This window comes from Dipodomys ordii, unplaced genomic scaffold, assembly GCF_000151885.1.
Source record: "Dipodomys ordii isolate 6190 unplaced genomic scaffold, Dord_2.0 Scaffold34, whole genome shotgun sequence".
NCBI classification, from domain to species: domain Eukaryota; kingdom Metazoa; phylum Chordata; class Mammalia; order Rodentia; family Heteromyidae; genus Dipodomys; species Dipodomys ordii.
This window is the reverse complement of record NW_012267250.1, coordinates 2,284,756-2,301,822: the sequence shown is the minus strand read 5'-3', so window position 1 is coordinate 2,301,822 and position 17,067 is coordinate 2,284,756. Positions and strand designations below refer to the sequence as shown.

The following is a 17,067-nucleotide window of genomic DNA, read 5'->3' as shown; positions in this document are numbered from 1 at the left end:
TGCATCAGCTCTATTGTCTTGATTTAGCCAACTTTGCATTCAGCCTAAAGCAACAAGTTAATCTGAGCGATGCAGTGTACTTGGTTGCATCACTTGGGAATTTGTGTTTTACAAAAGAAGCCAAGCATTAGCCCACAGGTGAGTTAAGCTGGTGCTTTCTCCACAGAATTCTAAGAAAGTTGTCCATGCCAAATAGATTAAAGCATGAAAGGGATAATTAATGCTAAATCTGAGATTTTTTTTAAATAAGGAAAAGTTTGCAGAATGCTAAAGATATTTTTTAAAGTTAATTTCAAAAGGATATAAAAGACTTTCATACTTCTAACATTTTGGGAGACAATTTTTTCTTATGTGAATGATTCTGCTCCCCAGCTCAGAATCGCTGGGCTAATAATGAGTTAAAATAATTACTTCTTATGAGAATAGATTCTTAGGTATTAAATGTAAAAATTTCACAATTTCTATTGTAAAGAAGCAGTGTTCTTTTATTTTCTTTGGATGCAAGTAGATGCATGTTCAAAGTACTATAATTTATTTTCAGTTCTGAAAAAAAAAACTATTCTTGGTGAGGCTGACTCATTTATGTGGACAAAAATCTCACATACTTACATAACAGAGGAGTGGATAGGAAGTGTGGATGGAAATGTTTAAAAACTGATCTAGATAGGATTACCAGAATCTTATTTTACTGGGACCCTAGTCTATAAAATTTATTCACACTTAATATAGGGTGAGATGATTGTTTATGCCACAATTAAAAAATACCATTCTTCTCAACTACTTGAAAATGGAAGTCATTTTGATCCATAACTGAGAAAGTGTGAATGGAATGAATTTTGTTCAGAAAGGAAAAAAAAATTGTAGGTGTTTATCCCAAACTTTGAGGACACTGGCTATCCTTTAGAAAGAATCATAGTAAGACTGCAAGGAATATAGATTTAGCAGAGCTGAGATAGCTTCCTAGCAAAGCAGAGGAGTTGTTGGATGGATTTGAGGTAGTTCCTAATCAGATTAGGTGCCTGATCTGCTGGATTGCTTAGCTAGTGTCCTGAAGGAAATCAGATAGAATCCCCAAGAAGAACTGAAATATGTTGCTATTTCAGAACACTGAGAGGTGGCAGATGGGGTGATATACAGAGCACAGACTTGACTGGATCCCAATTGAGTCTCTTACGCATGGGGTAAGGCAAAGCTGGAAAGTTTATCATGCATTCAGAATTGTATCTTCACCTGTAAAATGAAGAGAATTAAGTCTCTATTTGTAAAACAATTCTAGTCTTATGGTTTCTATATGTTGGGATTCTGAGCATGGCTGATCTGGACTTGTGGTGGTGACTTACAGGTGTAATTTCTCATCTCAAGGTCTGACTGAAACAGAATGTGCCTCCAAACTCCCTCTTAGCCTCAGGTTATCACTGGCTATTGGTTACAGGCATCAGTTGGCCCAGAACATGGTAGCTGGCTGTCTTCAGAGAGAGCTAGAGAAACACCTGGGACAATGAAAGCCAGTCTTTTTGTAACCAATCTAATCTTAGAATTGACTTGGAATCACTTTTGTTCAGTTATTATTCTAGCCCCATAATTTTAAGGAGACTTATAGGAGGTAGAAGCAATGTGAGCTAGCGTGGGGTGGTCTATCATGTATATAAGTATGTGCCAAAAAGGAGTTTCAGGAGTTCCTGGCAATAACTGGCTGTCTCCATAGATTAAAGATAGCTGAATATGTCACCTAGAAAGATCCACTCTTGAATTCTTACTGTATTTTGTAAGTGAAATATAAATCAGCTAATGGACTCATTGCTAGAATTTTTGGTGAATCAGAATAAGCTTTGTGGGATAATGAAGATGAACCTGAAGGTGGACCATTTTATCTGGCTGAGGTGGCACATGCTTGAAATCCCAGCTACTTGGGAGGCAGAGTTAGGAGGATCTTGAGGTGGAAGCCAGCCTAGGAAAGGTTAGTGAGAGATGATCTTGGAAATAAAATGAATTAAAAATTAAATTAAGGGGCTGGGAAGGTGGCTCAGTGGTAGAGCGCTTGCCTTGCATGTATGAGGCCCTGGGTTCGATTCCTCAGCACCACATAAGCAGAAAAATAAAAAGCCGGAAGTGGCGCTGTGGCTCAAGTGGTAGAGTGCTAGCCTTGAGCTGAAGAGCTGAGGGACAGCACCCAGGCCCAGAGTTCAAGCCCATGACTGGACACCCCCCCAAAAAAATAAATTAAGTGCTAGAGGCATGACTCAAGTGGTAGAGCACTGTCTAGTAAGCATAAGATCCTAAGTTCAAAGCCCAGTACTGCAAAAATAAGTTTTTAAAAATAATAAAAAGTAAATAAATGTGAGATGAACATGACGTCTAGGACTGGTAGAGTGTCTCAAGTAGAAGAGTGCCTGCCAAACAAGTGTGAGACTTAAGTTCAAGCCCAAGTATCACTAAATAAATAAATAAATAGACTGAATAGTTGGGGATGTAGCTCAAGTGATAGAGTGCCTACGTTGCAAGTATAAGACCCAGAGTTCAGTCTCCATTCCTCTGAAAAAGAGATGCTATTTGAAGGTATTACATTTACATGACACAGAAAACAGAAGAAATATCTTTCCACTATTGAAATGTTTATTATTATTAACATCATTATTACTATGATTATAGTGTTGGGCATTGAATCCAGAAACTTGAACATGCTGAACAAGCACTCTACCACTGAGCTATATAACCCCAGCCGCCAGAAGCTATTACCTAGCAAATTTGCTGGTGTCATTGATGAACAAGGAGGGTTCCTAAAGTTAAAAGGTTCATGTAATGAATATAATTTGTATGAAGGTAAAAAATTAGTTTAACAGTATATCACATATCTTATTTAAATTTATTGGGAAAACAGTGCATTAGAGTATAATTTGATTTATCCAATCAACCCTGAATTAAATAATCTGCCAACAGTCAAGGAAACAGTTCTGTGAAAATCAGCTGGCTATGTGGAATTTATAATAGAGTGTGAATATTTCACAGTTCTGTCACCTGGGAGCTCCTGGTGAAAGCCTGGGCATCAACTTACCACACTGCTTCCCATGTCTGGACTGGATCTGGCAGAAAGCTATGGACAACCATTGCTGGGGAAGCCCTGAGCAGTGAACAATATACGAAAGTTTGAATGCTGCTGAGGGATGCAGGCAGGAAGTTTCCAGTTGTAAGAGAGGGAAAAAGACCTTCTTCCTTTATTCTCTTAGGTTTAGTGATTGGGGCCTGGGAATCAAAATGGCAAAAGACAATTTTGTAAGATAAAAGGGTTACTTTATATTCTTCATAGAAAACAAACAAAAACTCTCCAAAACTATTAGGCCTGACTGTTTATATGTCATTTTACAAAGTGTGACCAGTTCTGGAGGTTAGGGCTTCCTGGGCTGGTGAATTATGGGGAAGGCAATTACATTGGGGCAACAAAAGGAAGAAAAAGGCTTGTTGGTACAGACTCTACTGGGTTCTTTTTCTTGTGACAAGGGTTGTTCCTTTCCTGTCAGCATGGTAAGAGAAGAGAGGGAAACCTTCGCAAGTAGAAATTTGTGATCAACTTTTAGGTAGTAAGGTGGAGAACAGAGAAGTCCTCAGAAAGTAGCTGCAGGCTGCTTGCATGATAACCCAAAAACTTCATGAAATTTTTATTATCTTCAAATTTTGTGTGAGGATTAAAGTCATATCTATTTTCTTCCTTTGAAAACATGAAACAATTTATGTTTTTCAAAAATGCTTCCCAAGACCTGTCAGTCTTGATTCAAGTTCTGTTGATTATTGAGCATTGTAGAAATTCACAAATATCCTTTCATGTGGTTTCCCAAAGGTGATTATATAAGTCAGTGTCAAGGAAGGCCACCAAGTGCAAATCATCTTAATCACAGGATTATGTTGACTAGATAGCTTTTAAAATATTAATCAAAAATTAGATGACAAGAACCTTACAAAGAAAGATATTTCCAGGAACCTTGAAGCAGAAACAAGGAATTTCACCCCTCTTCCCTTAAATCTTTCTTCAGCTTCTGCCATTCTCCAAGTGTTTTCCATGTGGGAAGGGATGTAACCACTAACATCTCTGGTCTTAACTAAATCATTGACACTTTCTGATTGAAAAGGGAAAGGGCTCCTTTCACAGCTCCAAGAGGAATATTTTGGAGTAAGCGTTGTCCTGAGCTATGCTTAGCATGGGTTCTTTCCCAGCCTTAAGGAACAGAGAGGTCAAAAGTATAAATATGAGTCTTGTACTTGACTCTCCAATGGAACTGGCCCTTCCATGTATCATCACTCAGAGAGTGCTCAAAGACCATCTACAGGTAAGAGCTATGTCCACGCCCTCCACTCTTGGAGCAACCTAGCCCCACCACCTACTGCTTCTGACTCCATTCTCTGGTTCACTGGTTCTCAGAATATCATGTGAATTATGTTTGTAAGGGGGAAAAAGAAAATAGTTTTTATCATTTCACTCTCTCTCTTTTTTTTTCTTTTGGTCAGTTGTGGGGCCTGAACTCTGGACCTCGGCACAGCCCCTCAGCTCTTCAGCTCAAGGTTAGCACTCTACCACTTGAGCCACAGTGCCACTTCTTTTTCTGCTTATGTGGTGCTGAGGAATTGAACCGAGGACCTCATGCGTGCAAGGCAAAGCACTCTACCACTGAGCCACCTTCCCGGCCCTATCATTTCACTCTCCAATAAAATTCAACAAACTACTTCAAAAGAACTCAAGATATCTATTGCAAAATCCATAGCATTCCTCCCAAGCAAGAATGATAGGAGTAGCTTGGAAAAATCTAATTGTAATTCCACAAGAATCACATCAGTGTTAACATGAGGTAGAGAGGAAACTAGGTCTTTATATCAATTCTTCCCAAACTAATTCTTATTAATAATTCCCATCAGAAGTCATCATACAGTTTCAGGGACAATGGGAGCCTAATAACGTTATACAATTAGTTTAGAAGGGGCAGTGGGCAAAAATATTCTAGATTATAAAACTGAGTTGTTTCTCACAAAGACTCTGATGGATAGTGATAGAGATCTGATAGCAAATCAAGGATTGCTAGGGCTGCCTTTGTCAATGAGTGTGATGCCTCATAGAAGCACCACAGATTAACAAAAGAATGGAGAAGTTATTCAATAAAACATTAGAAAAAATGGAATGATACTGCAATGTTTAAGAAATATTCACTGATTTTTTTTTTTTTTGGTTCGGTCGTGGGGCCTGAACTCTGGGCCTGGACACTGTCCCTCAGCTCTTCAGCTCAAGGCTAGCGCTCTACCACCTGAGCCACAGCGCCACTTCCATTTTTTTTCTTTTTTGCTTATATGGTGCTGAGGAATCAAACCCAGGGCCTCGAGCATGCAAGGCAAGCGCTGTACCACTGAGCCACCTTCCCAGCCTATATTCACTGATTTTTATACCTAATATTCCCTTTCCCTGCACTCTCTCCACCATTCAACTAAACTTGGGTTCTTGGGTGAAGAGTGGAAGAACAGAAAATGTAACTGAAGTCTCCTCATGTTATGTCCTACAGCTAAAAGCCTTTAGAGAAAAGAAAGAACTCAGACTAAGCAAAATATTTGGAGAAAAAGTTCCCAACCTAGTGAAACGCCTACACTATTACTGGGACTTTGTGATCCTGCCACAGAATTGCAGGGTGTGGTACAGCAGTGTGTGCCTTTACATGTACTCCAGGGGATTTCTTTGCATGCTCACGTGGGAGAACTGGTGAGCTAGTACTATGCTGGCTGCACAGCAGAATCATCCTAGGGTGAAACTTTGGTGCAGGCATCATCCCTAGACAGTTATAGACTGGAGGAAAGGAAGTAGAGGGAGACCAGATCCCAGAATTTTGTTTCTCAGATGAGCACAATGATTGGTCCAAGCTGAGAACTCCTATTAGTTTATTTCCTTTCCCATAAGTCTGTCAGATGTTGCATCGTTGAAAAAAATGTGATAAACTTATTTAAAAAATAACTTTCAAGGTTCTTTCCCTAATTCATATATTCTCTTTCTACTTTGATAATTTGCTAAATTTACTTTAAAAAATAGTAAGTGGAGGACCTTGATTTAGGGCCTTGGTTTTCGGAATGTGGTCCTGGAAACTTGTTAGAAATTCACATTCTATATCCCACTCTTCACTGCTGGATGAGACACTCCAGAGACACACGATAAACAGGAAATTGGAGTTTACCAAGATGTGATTTGATCCAGCCTAACCTCAGACTAGGGATTTCTATTGAAGAAAAATTAGAAATTACTTATTATGCCTCCATTTAAATCAGTCAGGTACATGCTTCAGAGGATTATACTATATCTCAAAGTTTTGAGACCCTCTGGATTCAAATAATTTCCCTACCTTGAGCATATTTATTTTTCTAAATTAAAAGTAATTAAAAGAAAAAAGTTTTGTATATTTTTAATGAATGCGAATAGGATTTTAATAACAGATTTCAAAGTTCAAACATAGGTTGGTTTTACTAGTATGTATAAGAATTTTGATCAAGATATATGTTTCAGTTATAATAAACAGTAATGCCAAGTCTTTAGATATTAAGAAAAATCTCTATGATGCAGTTTAATATTTGATGGTAAAAAATATGTGAAGCTGAGTTTGGTGGCTCAAGCCTGTAACTGCAATTGGAAGATGGAGGTGGGAAGGTCACTACTTGAGACCAGCTTGGGGAAAGAAAGGTTAGTAAGATTCCATCTTGACCAATGGCTGGGTATAATGGCATTTGCCCATGTGATGGCATGCCTCCATTACATCAGCTACAGGAGAAACACAAGTGAGATTGCAGTCTAAGTCAGCATAAAGTGAAATCCTGTCTTGAAACACAAAAAGGGCCACTTGAGTGGCTCAGGTGATAGAACTTCTGCCTAGCAAGAATGTTGCTCTGAGGTCAAACCCTGGTTCTATAATAAAGGATACATTATATGAAGATCAGTCAGTGAGTTGAATAGCATTTTATTTATTTATGGATTTCATTCTTTTTTGCTGGATTTATATACATTCTCTTAAATACTTTTAGGAACCCAAAGGCCTAAAAGATGTAGACCATTAGAGGGTCAGATTACAGTGGTCTTCCAAATTGTGACTGCCCAAATTTATAAAATCCTTCCATAAGGTTTGAGACACGATATTAAACTAAATCATATTCAACATGGTGTATTTTAATTCTTAGCACATTAGCTATCTACTTCATAGAACCTATGATATTCCCTAATAATTATAATAATAGATTTATTTTTTTCTGTTTTTCTGGAAACTAAACACTTTCTATATAACTATTTATTTATAAATGAAATATTTCTACCCTCCCATAAGTAAGGACAAATTTCCTTAATTAGAAATCTAATTTCTCCAGATGTTGTGGTTTTGTGATGTTTACTCAGTTTTAGGTCAAATATAACAATTTTTACTTCTGTCTTTCTTTTTTTTCCTCTTCCTCCTTCTCTCTTCCCTTTTTAAAAAAATGTCAAAGTCTGTTAAGTAGACTTAAAGCTTAAGTCAGATATTTCTTTAAGCTAGTTATACAAATTAATAGTTAAATAGTTTTAAGTTAATAATTTAAGTTTAGTGGCATATTTTTCTACTCAGATTTCAAAATGAACTGGGTTACATACTCTGTCACCTTAACAGTGTTTTAGAAAGAATCTGTTGAAGGCTAAAAAACTGCAGCCAATTACTTATGTAATTGGTTTGCATAATATTAAAAAACAAGTGAAACTGTTGTTTTCACTAAACTATGTTGAAATTTGGAGTGAATTTTTATAAATGCCCAACTTGTTTTCACTTTGTGTAATGTGTGAATATGCTAATAACTATATTCCTTTTAAAACTAGTAAAATGACTAGACAATAACTTTGGACTAGATTCAACTTGTGTACTGGCTGAAGAGTATTACTTCTGCCTGCAAAATGTGGACTCTTCCCTCTGGGCAACCTTTAGGTTAACTGCTGCTTGGGTAATGTCTAGTTGGCTGTAGTTTTTCCTCTGTAGACTGTACCTGAGTGTTGAGAGTCAGGCTGGAGTTATTTCAGGAAGAGAACACAGGGGACATCAAGGTTGGAAAATGAATACTCTAGACTGACAGAGACATTAGCCCAGGAACCCCTAGTTAGCTTCCTAGGCCAATGTATGTAGGATGGTGATCACCTTCTTTTTTTAAAATTTTATTGTAAAGATGCTGTACAAAGGGGTTAGAATTACATGAGTAAGGCAATGACTACATTACTTGTCGATCATTGTTACCCCTTCCCTTGTTGTCGTCCCACTATCCCTTCCCTCCCCCATCTCTCCCACTTCTCCCCATCCTACCCCATCCCCCCCTCCCCAGCCAGAAGTTGTAAAGTTTGTTTCCTGTTTACTGTCCTGTGGGTGTCCTCCTTGCAATGGGTCATCCTGTGTTCTTGTTTCAGCTTCCCCTCCCCAATTTATACAAATGTATATATAAGATGCAGGATACCAAAATCAAGTATAGTGACAACAGGGGATATGTCATAGGGGAAAGAACATACAAAGGAAACAACAACAAAAGAAAATCACGTGGTATATTTAAAACAATAACAATAAAGACAGACCTGTTGTGTCCATATTGTGAGGTTCATTTCACTTAGCATCATCTTATATAGTCATATGTACATGGCTTTTGAACTTTTCAGTTCATCTAATTAGATTATCTTATATGTATACTAATTATTGCAAATAAGGGAACCATGAGACCTAAATTTCTTTGGGACTGGGTTATTTCACTTACTAGTATTTTTTTCAAGTCTTTCCATTTCCTAACAAATGGGGCGGTGTCGTTCTTTCTGATGGAAACATGGAATTCCATTGTATATATATATATATATATACCACATTTTCTTGATCCACTCATCTACTGAGGGGCATCCACAAGGGGGGTGGTTCCATATCTCAGCTATGGTGAATAATGGTGCGATAAACATAATTGTGCTGGTAGTTTTAGTGTGGCCTTGTTTGTGCATATCACCTTATCTACCTTTTATCCATGAAAACTCAGGTTGAACACCAGCCTCCTCACAGGAGTTTCCTCATAGTCCTTCACTAATTGCCTCTGGTTTTTTTATTTTAATTTTTAATTAATTAATTTTTTTATTTTTTAATTTCTTGCATGTTCCCTAATACTCTGAGTATCCATTTATTCCAGCACTTGAGACATTTCCTTGGACAGCAATATAGAGGCACAGAGACAGAGAGATACAGAACAGAGTGAGATACAGACAATGAAGGGAAGGAGAGAGAGAAAGGAGAGAGAGGGGGAGAGAGAAGAGAGAGAGGCTATGTGTGTGTCCATTTACCTTACCCAATTATGGACACCTCAAGACAGTGACTGCTCATGTCTGGACCCAAGAAGTACCCTATAATCACAAAGAAGAGTAGCCACATGGCTAACACACTGATAGGCATGAGGAGGAGAAGGTATATAATATTGCTGCCTGAATATATATGACATGTTTTTTTATTACATCCTCCTCTTCTCTTCTGTTATGTCTAAAGCTGACAGTTCAGAGCCTTATCATTTTTGGAGCTTACCATAGCATTTCATGTATTGCCCTGCCTTTAAATGTTCACTTTGGAAAGATGAAAGTTAGTGAGAATTCTATCCATTTTAAAATCTCAGGTTGTGTGTCATCTTCCCCCAAGAAAACATTGACATCAGTCTTCACTTTCCCTCTTTCCGGGGTAGAACTGAATGTCTTGCTTTGTTGTGCTCCCACACAAAGGTAGTCTTGCTGTAGGCAAGATAACCAAGATGGAGTAAGGATATGTTGCAATGTTAAAGGAATCAAGATCATTGTTTCTCATATTTTGAGAAACAAGCCAAGTCAAGGTGACTTTACTCTAATTCCACTTTACAAGACTCAAGTGAAAATTGTCACATGTATAAAAATAACTTGTGATATTCCCATTGGTAGAATTAAACCAAAATGAAGCCCTTAACCCATATCAAAAGATGAGTAAAGTGTGTTTTAAATCAAGAGAAAGTATTTATGATGCACATTTTATCACTGGTAGAAATGATGGGATTAGAAGGAATCTATTCTCCTTAATAGATTGTGACTGTCTTGAAGACAGAGTCCATGTCTTGCTGGTGTTGGTAGCATCCGTGCCTGAGAAGGATATTTGGCTCCCAGAGAACATTGCCTAAGGGATTTTTTTTTCTGGTCTTGGAGCATGAACTCTGAGCCTGGGTGCTTCTTTTGTTGAAGGCTAGTGCTCTACCACTTGAGCCACAGCACCACTTCCAGCTTTTTGGGGTAGTTTATTAGAGATAATAGTCTCACAGACTTCCCTGCCCAGCCTGGCTTTGAACCATGATCCTCAGATCTCAGCCTCCTGAGTAGCTAGGATTACAGGCTTGAGCCACCAGTACCCAGCTCCTAAGTGATTCTTTTTTTTTTGTTGTTTTTTTTTGTCGGTCGTGGGGCTTGAACTCTAGGCCTGGGCGCTGTCCCTCAGCTCTTCAGCTCAAGGCGAGCGCTCTACCACTTGAGCTACAGCGCCACTTCCGGTTTTCTGGTGGTTTATTGGAGATAGGAGTCTCACGGTTTTTCCTGCCCGGGCTGGCTTTGAACCGCGATCCTCAGATCTCAGCCTCCTGAGTAGCTAGGATTACAGGCGTGAGCCACCAGCGCCCGGCTCCTAAGTGATTCTTTAGTCAATGGAACATGGCATATTTTTGTACAGGGTTTCAGCAATTAGGCATTTTCGCATTTATGCATTACAGTCACTAGGGGGCAATGCAATTGCATTCCTTTGTAATGACTAGCTGGTGGTATCTTACTAGTGCCATGAAAATGTAATGACCACCCTTAAAGTGCCTTGGGGCAACTTGTGGCATAAACTGTCACCAACAGTAGCATTCTTCGTATCTATTTCTCTTGATTATGTAGATGAGTTGGCTGATTCCAACTTTTCTAAACAATGAAAGGATTGACTAATAAGCACTACCTTATTGAGTTATTCAAGCTAATGGTTATGGAAACAAGAAAAGTGGAGTGGAGGAATCCAACCTTCTTGTGACTGTTGTGAGTGAAGTCAGGTATTATTAAAAACAACAACAACAACAACAGCCCTTCCTGCCTTCTCCTGAATGTCCAAGAATCACACATAAAATAAGTTCTGGTCGCTTACATCTTTTTAGCAGGAATGCTCTCTCATAAGGGCAAGACGTAGTGAAATGAGAAAGAATTCAAGAACTTGCCTTTTAGAAGATCCTGTAAAGTATGAAACATTTTTTAATTTTTGCTTTCAGTTAAGTTTTCACAGTGAATTACAAATAAACGGATGATCTTTGTCTTTAAAGGGTCCTAACAAACCAGCTTGAATCAAATGAAGGAAGCTGAGATTTCCAATACCAACAACAAAATATAATCTGTTCCAAAGTATTGCTTGAAAGTTAAGTCTCAAACAAGACAAACACTTCATGGGGGCTGGGAAGGTGGCTCAGTGGCAGAGTGCTTGCCTTGCATGCATGAGGCCCTGGGTTCAATTCTTCAGCACCACATAAGCAAAAAGAAAAAAGCCAGAAGTGGCATTGTGGCTCAAGTGGTAGAGTGTTAGCCTTGAGCTGAAGAGCTGAGAGACAGTGCCCGGGCCCAGAGTTCAGGCCCCACAACTGGACTCCCCCCCAAAAAAAAAACAACAAAAAAAAGACAAACACTTCAGTTTACTGTGTTGTTGGGGTCTTGAAATAGTTGGCCTGGAAGCAGAATGATTCAGTGGACAGAACATTTGGGTTGTTGGCTGACCAGGATGTGCGTCTCAGCTCTGCCCGGAAGTAGTAATCACAGATTCCTATGCAGTGACTTTTCAGTGTTAATATGGAAGACACAGGGAGAGAAGAATGGGGCAAATGATCTCAAAACCTTCCCTGAATGCAAACAATTATCTTTTCCAGGAAGTAGCTCTTAGGGATTTACCCCTTAACACCTATCTGTTTCAAGAGCACAGTTTGTTTTAATGCAATATTTAAAAAAAAAAACAAAAACATGCAGATTGCATGATTTCTTAATTTACCTTCTCTCAGGGCAAGAAGTGTCCAAGAAGATATGATTTGTTTTTCCCCAATGAAGTAAGAGCAGAGTGTTTCTGTTTAAAGTTCACATAAGGGGCTGGGAAGGTGGCTCGGCTCAGTGGTAGAGCGCTTGCCTTGCATGCCAGAGGCCCTGGGTTCGATTCCTCAGCACCACGTAAGCAAAAAGAAAAAAGCTGGAAGTGGCACTGTGGCTCAAGTGGTAGAGCGCTAGCCTTGAGCTGAAGAGCTGAGGGACAGCACCCAGGCCCAGAGTTCAGGCCCCACGACCGGACCCAAAAACAAAGTTCACATAAATTCAAAATGTGCTTGTTTGTATGTAGAACAGAACCTTAGACCCGTATTTGCTCCTTAGCGTTTTGCATGTGAAGAGAGTGGTGGCAATTTACTCAAAACTAATAAGAAAACCAAGCACGCTGATGTCTCCACACTACAGACAATCATGCTGCCTTTTAGGGTTTTGACTCCTGATTTATTTTTCTTTCCTACCTGCCTGTGAAGAAGGGAAGCTAGTGAACATCCAGATTTTCAGATGTCTGACTGGAAGCCTAGCAGTCTTCCAGAAATACAGTCAGGTATGAAAGAAACGTGCCATACCTCATCCTCTCCAGTCCTTCCATAGGGTTGGGGAAAATATGGCCTTTGTGTGTCTCCTTGATTCTTTTGGATTTACAGTCATATTGTTCTGTTTGTGGCACCATGCAGGGAGTTACGGTATGAAGGATGTGAAATCCAGTCACACACCCTCAGAGGTACTTGTCAGTGGGCTTCTCTGATCTTTTTGTCCCTTAGATTTAGGCTCTGACAGGGAGTTAGGACACATTGACTTCTCTGGAATAAAACCTTGGAGTGAATGATAACCTTCTTCAACTCGGGCCTCTTTTTTCTCTTTCTCCACAGGGCCCATCCTTTCTGGGCATTGGTCCACTGGACTGGGGCCAGCCTTGTGTTTAGGACTGGGACTTTGTGCGGACGGGCAGTGTCTCCGCTAGTCAGTTACCGTGAAGACACCGTTGGAGTGGATGTGTAAACTCTCCAGCATGAATTCCCCGCCCTGCCCCCCGCAGCGAAGTGCACGGGTTACTCCTGGGCCTGGCGATTTTATCCTGAACGGTATTCTGACAAGGTGTACAAGATCTGCAGCCCTATGGCTTGAATTTGAGGCCCTTTGCTTTCGATATCATCCTCACAGGCTTCATCTGTAAAATGGGTAGAGAAGATGGGATGGGTGATTATAGGGGATGTCGTTTTAAATTCTGCATTTGAGCACAGTCCGCACACTCTGACGTCCGTGTCAGCAAGCCTGGTGGCCTCAAGTCCTCACCACCCTTAACTAAATAAGCTAGTGGGTACCAAAGGCTTACTGGAGGCGGTGCCGGGTGGGGTGGGACCCGGGGTGTCCACTGATAGGGGGGCGGGGTGAGCTGGGCCCGGGCTGCTCCCTGGGCGTGCGGGCCCGCCGCTGGGATTTCAAGGTCTGGCCCGGTTCCGAGGCCGGCGGGGGGGCGCGCCCGCGAACCGGGGCCGGGCTGGGCGGCCGCAGGGTCCCCGGGGGCCGGGCGCTACTGGCGGAGCCGACGGGGCGGAGAGGAGCGCGGCAGGAGGAGGAGGAGGAGAAGGGGGCTGGTCAAGGGAAGTGCGACGTGTCTGCCGAGCCTTTTAATACCTCCTTCCCGGGAGTCTGGCAGCAGCCGCCGCCACCGCCATCCGCGCGCCCTGCCTTCGGTCTCCGGTCCCCGCACCCGGGCTCCGCCGCGGCCAGCACCATGTCGGGTATCAAGAAGCAGAAGACGGTAGGCTTCCGAGCCGCCCGCCCTCCCCCTCCGCTCCCACCGTGCTGCGCCGACCCGGCGTCGGGTCCACCCTCCACCGGAGGAGGCTCCGGCGCCGGGAAGAGGAGGAGGAAGAGGCGCGGGGAGGGGAAGCCGGCGAGGCGGCGCCCGGGATCCCCGGTCCCCCGGTGCGCCCCGCGCCTCCGGGGACCTGTTGGAGGGGGCGGGGAGAGGGGCTCCCGCGGGGTGGGGACCTGCGGGGCTTGCAAAGTGGGTCTGGATCTAAGTCAGGACCAGAGACGGGCTCGTGCTTTTCTTCCCTTGGAGAGCTCCAGACCCGCCTCCCGCCCGCCCGCGGGAGCTCCGCGCCGGGTGGGCGGTGGGCTCCGCGGTGGCTCGCGCTTGCCCGTTCCGCTCCCGCTCGGGTCGCTGGAGATCAGCCCGCTGGTCACCGGGGTTTGGACCGTGGAGCCTCCCCAGAGCGGGTTTTAGTGACAGACTTCCGTAGAAGAAACTACAGTTGTGTAGGCTAGCTGGAAGAAAGGGCCTGTCTGCAGCGCAGGACTTGACCCTCCAGCAGGTCTGCTCCCCAGGGCACCCGCTGGGTGGCACGCGTTGGTTGCTGGAGAGGGGCCGGGTCCCCTCAGTTTGGTAGGAAGAAGGGTCTGCTTCCAGCGGTGGCAGCTTTCTCCACCTTTGATCTGGGCAGGCCCTTTTTAATGGGAATGATGAGTGCGAGTCAAAGAAAAGTTCCTTCCTCATGTAGCAACACTGGCCCTTAAAAATTCTGCATCCTTAAAAATGGTCGCCGTTCAGGCTGGAGACATGGCTCTGGGGTAGCACACTTGCCTAACACATATGGGTTCAGTATTAAGCCACACGCGCGTGCACACACACACACACACATACACACACGCCAACAAAACACAGTGGTAGTGTTTGTCAAGAGGTACCCCCAATAAAGGTGGGGAAAATGACTCTTTAAGAGTTGGAAGGAGTCACAGCCTTACTATTGACAGCATTTGGGTTGCTTCTGATGTGGTCTACAAGCCTTGATTAAAATCCACCCAGCAGTCTGGGCGCTAAACACACGTTTTGCAACACTGCAAGCTTCAAATGGCTGTGGTGGTTATGAAATGGGTAGTCTGTTCAGAAGTAAATGCGTGGCTGGAAGGTAGTAGGCACTCAATAAATATTGGTTCTTATTGAAATACCTTTAAAGCGTTCAGTTTTGGCGGTGGACTGACTGAAGAAGAGGTGAACCAAACAAGAAGAGGAAGGGAAGCTAGGAGCCATGCGGGTTTTGGAAGTGTGACTTGGGCAGCTAGGGAAACAGGAAGGGACTTGTGGGGGGGGAGTGCCACACTAGACCAGTGGGAAGGTCCAGGAGGAAGTTGGCATCAATTTGGGATGGGACAATAGTCAGAGCCCAACTCTCAGCCTTGTAATATGTGGGGGGGGTTTATTTTTGTTTTTTGGGGGGTCTGGTCGTGGGGCCTGAACTCTGGGCCTGGGCACTGTCCCTCAGCTCTTCAGCTCAAGGCTAGCGCTCTACCACTTGAGCCACAGTGCCACTTCTGGCTTTTGTTTTTTCTGCTTATGTGGTGCTGAGGAATCGAACCCAGGGCCTCTGGCATGCAAGGCAAGCGCTCTACCACTGAGCCACCTTCCCAGCCTTGTAATATGTTTTTAAAATGCAAAATGAAGATCTTTCTCCCCCCCCCCCGTTTCATTTAATTAATTTCTGTAAGATCCTAAATGATGTCTTCTAAATGGCAAGCTGCTGTGGCAGTCAGAGTTTCTCTCTGGGTTTTTATTCTCTCTTGCTTGCATCAAGGAACTTCTAGTTCTGATAGGGGAGAAGAGCTTTGCCAAACATGTCAGAAGGGCTTCAGAATGTGAAGTGAAGGAGAGAGGATGGAGTCCTCCTCCCCCCATCATTTTGGGGACTCTACACAGTGAGGAATTTGAGGACCAAAGTTTGTTTTTTGTATTTACACAATCTGAGGCTTCTAATTTTTGTCACTATGTGTGTAGTTTATAGGCTTAAATTAATGCCCCCAAATAGCTAACTGAACAAGGATTTCAAGATTTTTACCTAACCTAGCAGTTATAAATCCACCTACCAACCCACATTCCCAAAAGGACCAGATAGGTACTATTGATGCTTTACTAGGCAGCTGTAAGTGCATGTGAAATTTCCTCAGACCTTCAGTGGTAACTGAAAAAGTGTTTTTGAAACCCTAGTATGGTTTCTAAGTTGGTCAATTGTTTGAAGAAGTGAGAGCTGCTCATCTGGGAACGAGGCTTGGCTGGCCTCATGTGGGACCTGCGGGCATTATTACATGGCTTTCTGCATTGTCAGTAGAGGACAGTCAATTCACACAGCAGTCTCTGAGGTAACTTTGACTATTTGCTGAATTCTGCTGGGTTGTTGGTGATGATTGGATCCTTTTTGTGAAACCCTCAGGAGAAGGCACAGGCTGATAATTAGTATAAATCAACAAAATAACTTACTGTATTATAAATTTATTTAATCTTAATTTTAATTTTTTGTCAGTTGTGGGGCTTGAACTCAGGGCTTGAGTGCTGTCCCTGAGCTCTTTTTGCTCAAGGTGAGTGCTTTACCATTTTGAGCCACAGTGCTACTTCTGGTTTTCTGGTGGTTTATTGGAGATAAGAAACTTTCCTGCCCAGGCTGGCTTTGAACTTTGATCCTCAGATCTCAGCCACCTGAGCAGCTAGGATTACAAGCGTGAGCCACCTGCACCCAGCTTTCTATTAGAAAATTTTTGTGAACAGCAAAGCATCTCTCTCAGGCTTTTTTTTTTTTGTACTTTCTAGATGAATATAGCCTTTCTGTTCACATCAACTCTAAGAAGAGTAAATAGTGGCGTTAAATGAGAGAATGTAGAATGTTTTTCTCATGTGCTTGAGGGGAAAATAATGAAAATTTGAGGGGAAAAAAAAAAGATTTTTTTCCTGAAGGAAAGTAGTATGTTACTTCCATCCTTACCATTGGTACCAACAAAACATCCAGTCACATCCCTCCCTTCCAGCCTGACTTGCCTACAACCCTGGCTACCTTTCGATCCCACCCCCTTCACACAAGTACATACCAGGGAAAAGAGGCAAAGTGCTGCCAGAGGACAGAGAGGAAAGCAAAAGTTTAGGGCCTTCCTCCTCCTCCTCCTCCTCCTTCTCCTCCTCCTCCTCTTCCTCCTCCTGC

At 42.4% G+C, this 17,067-nt stretch overlaps 1 protein-coding gene across 2 annotated transcripts in view; it reads left to right on the top strand.

Annotated features, from left to right (window-relative positions):
- The first annotated feature begins 13,760 nt into the window (after positions 1–13,760).
- The window catches only part of Papss2 (3'-phosphoadenosine 5'-phosphosulfate synthase 2), a 74,799-nt gene continuing 71,492 nt past the window's right edge, over positions 13,761–17,067 (top strand). For both annotated transcript variants that reach the window (XM_013017241.1, XM_013017240.1), the window contains exon 1: positions 13,761–13,859. In XM_013017241.1, the coding sequence (XP_012872695.1) occupies positions 13,833–13,859 (27 nt within the window). In that variant the 5' untranslated portion in view covers positions 13,761–13,832. The remainder of the gene's footprint in view (positions 13,860–17,067) is intronic.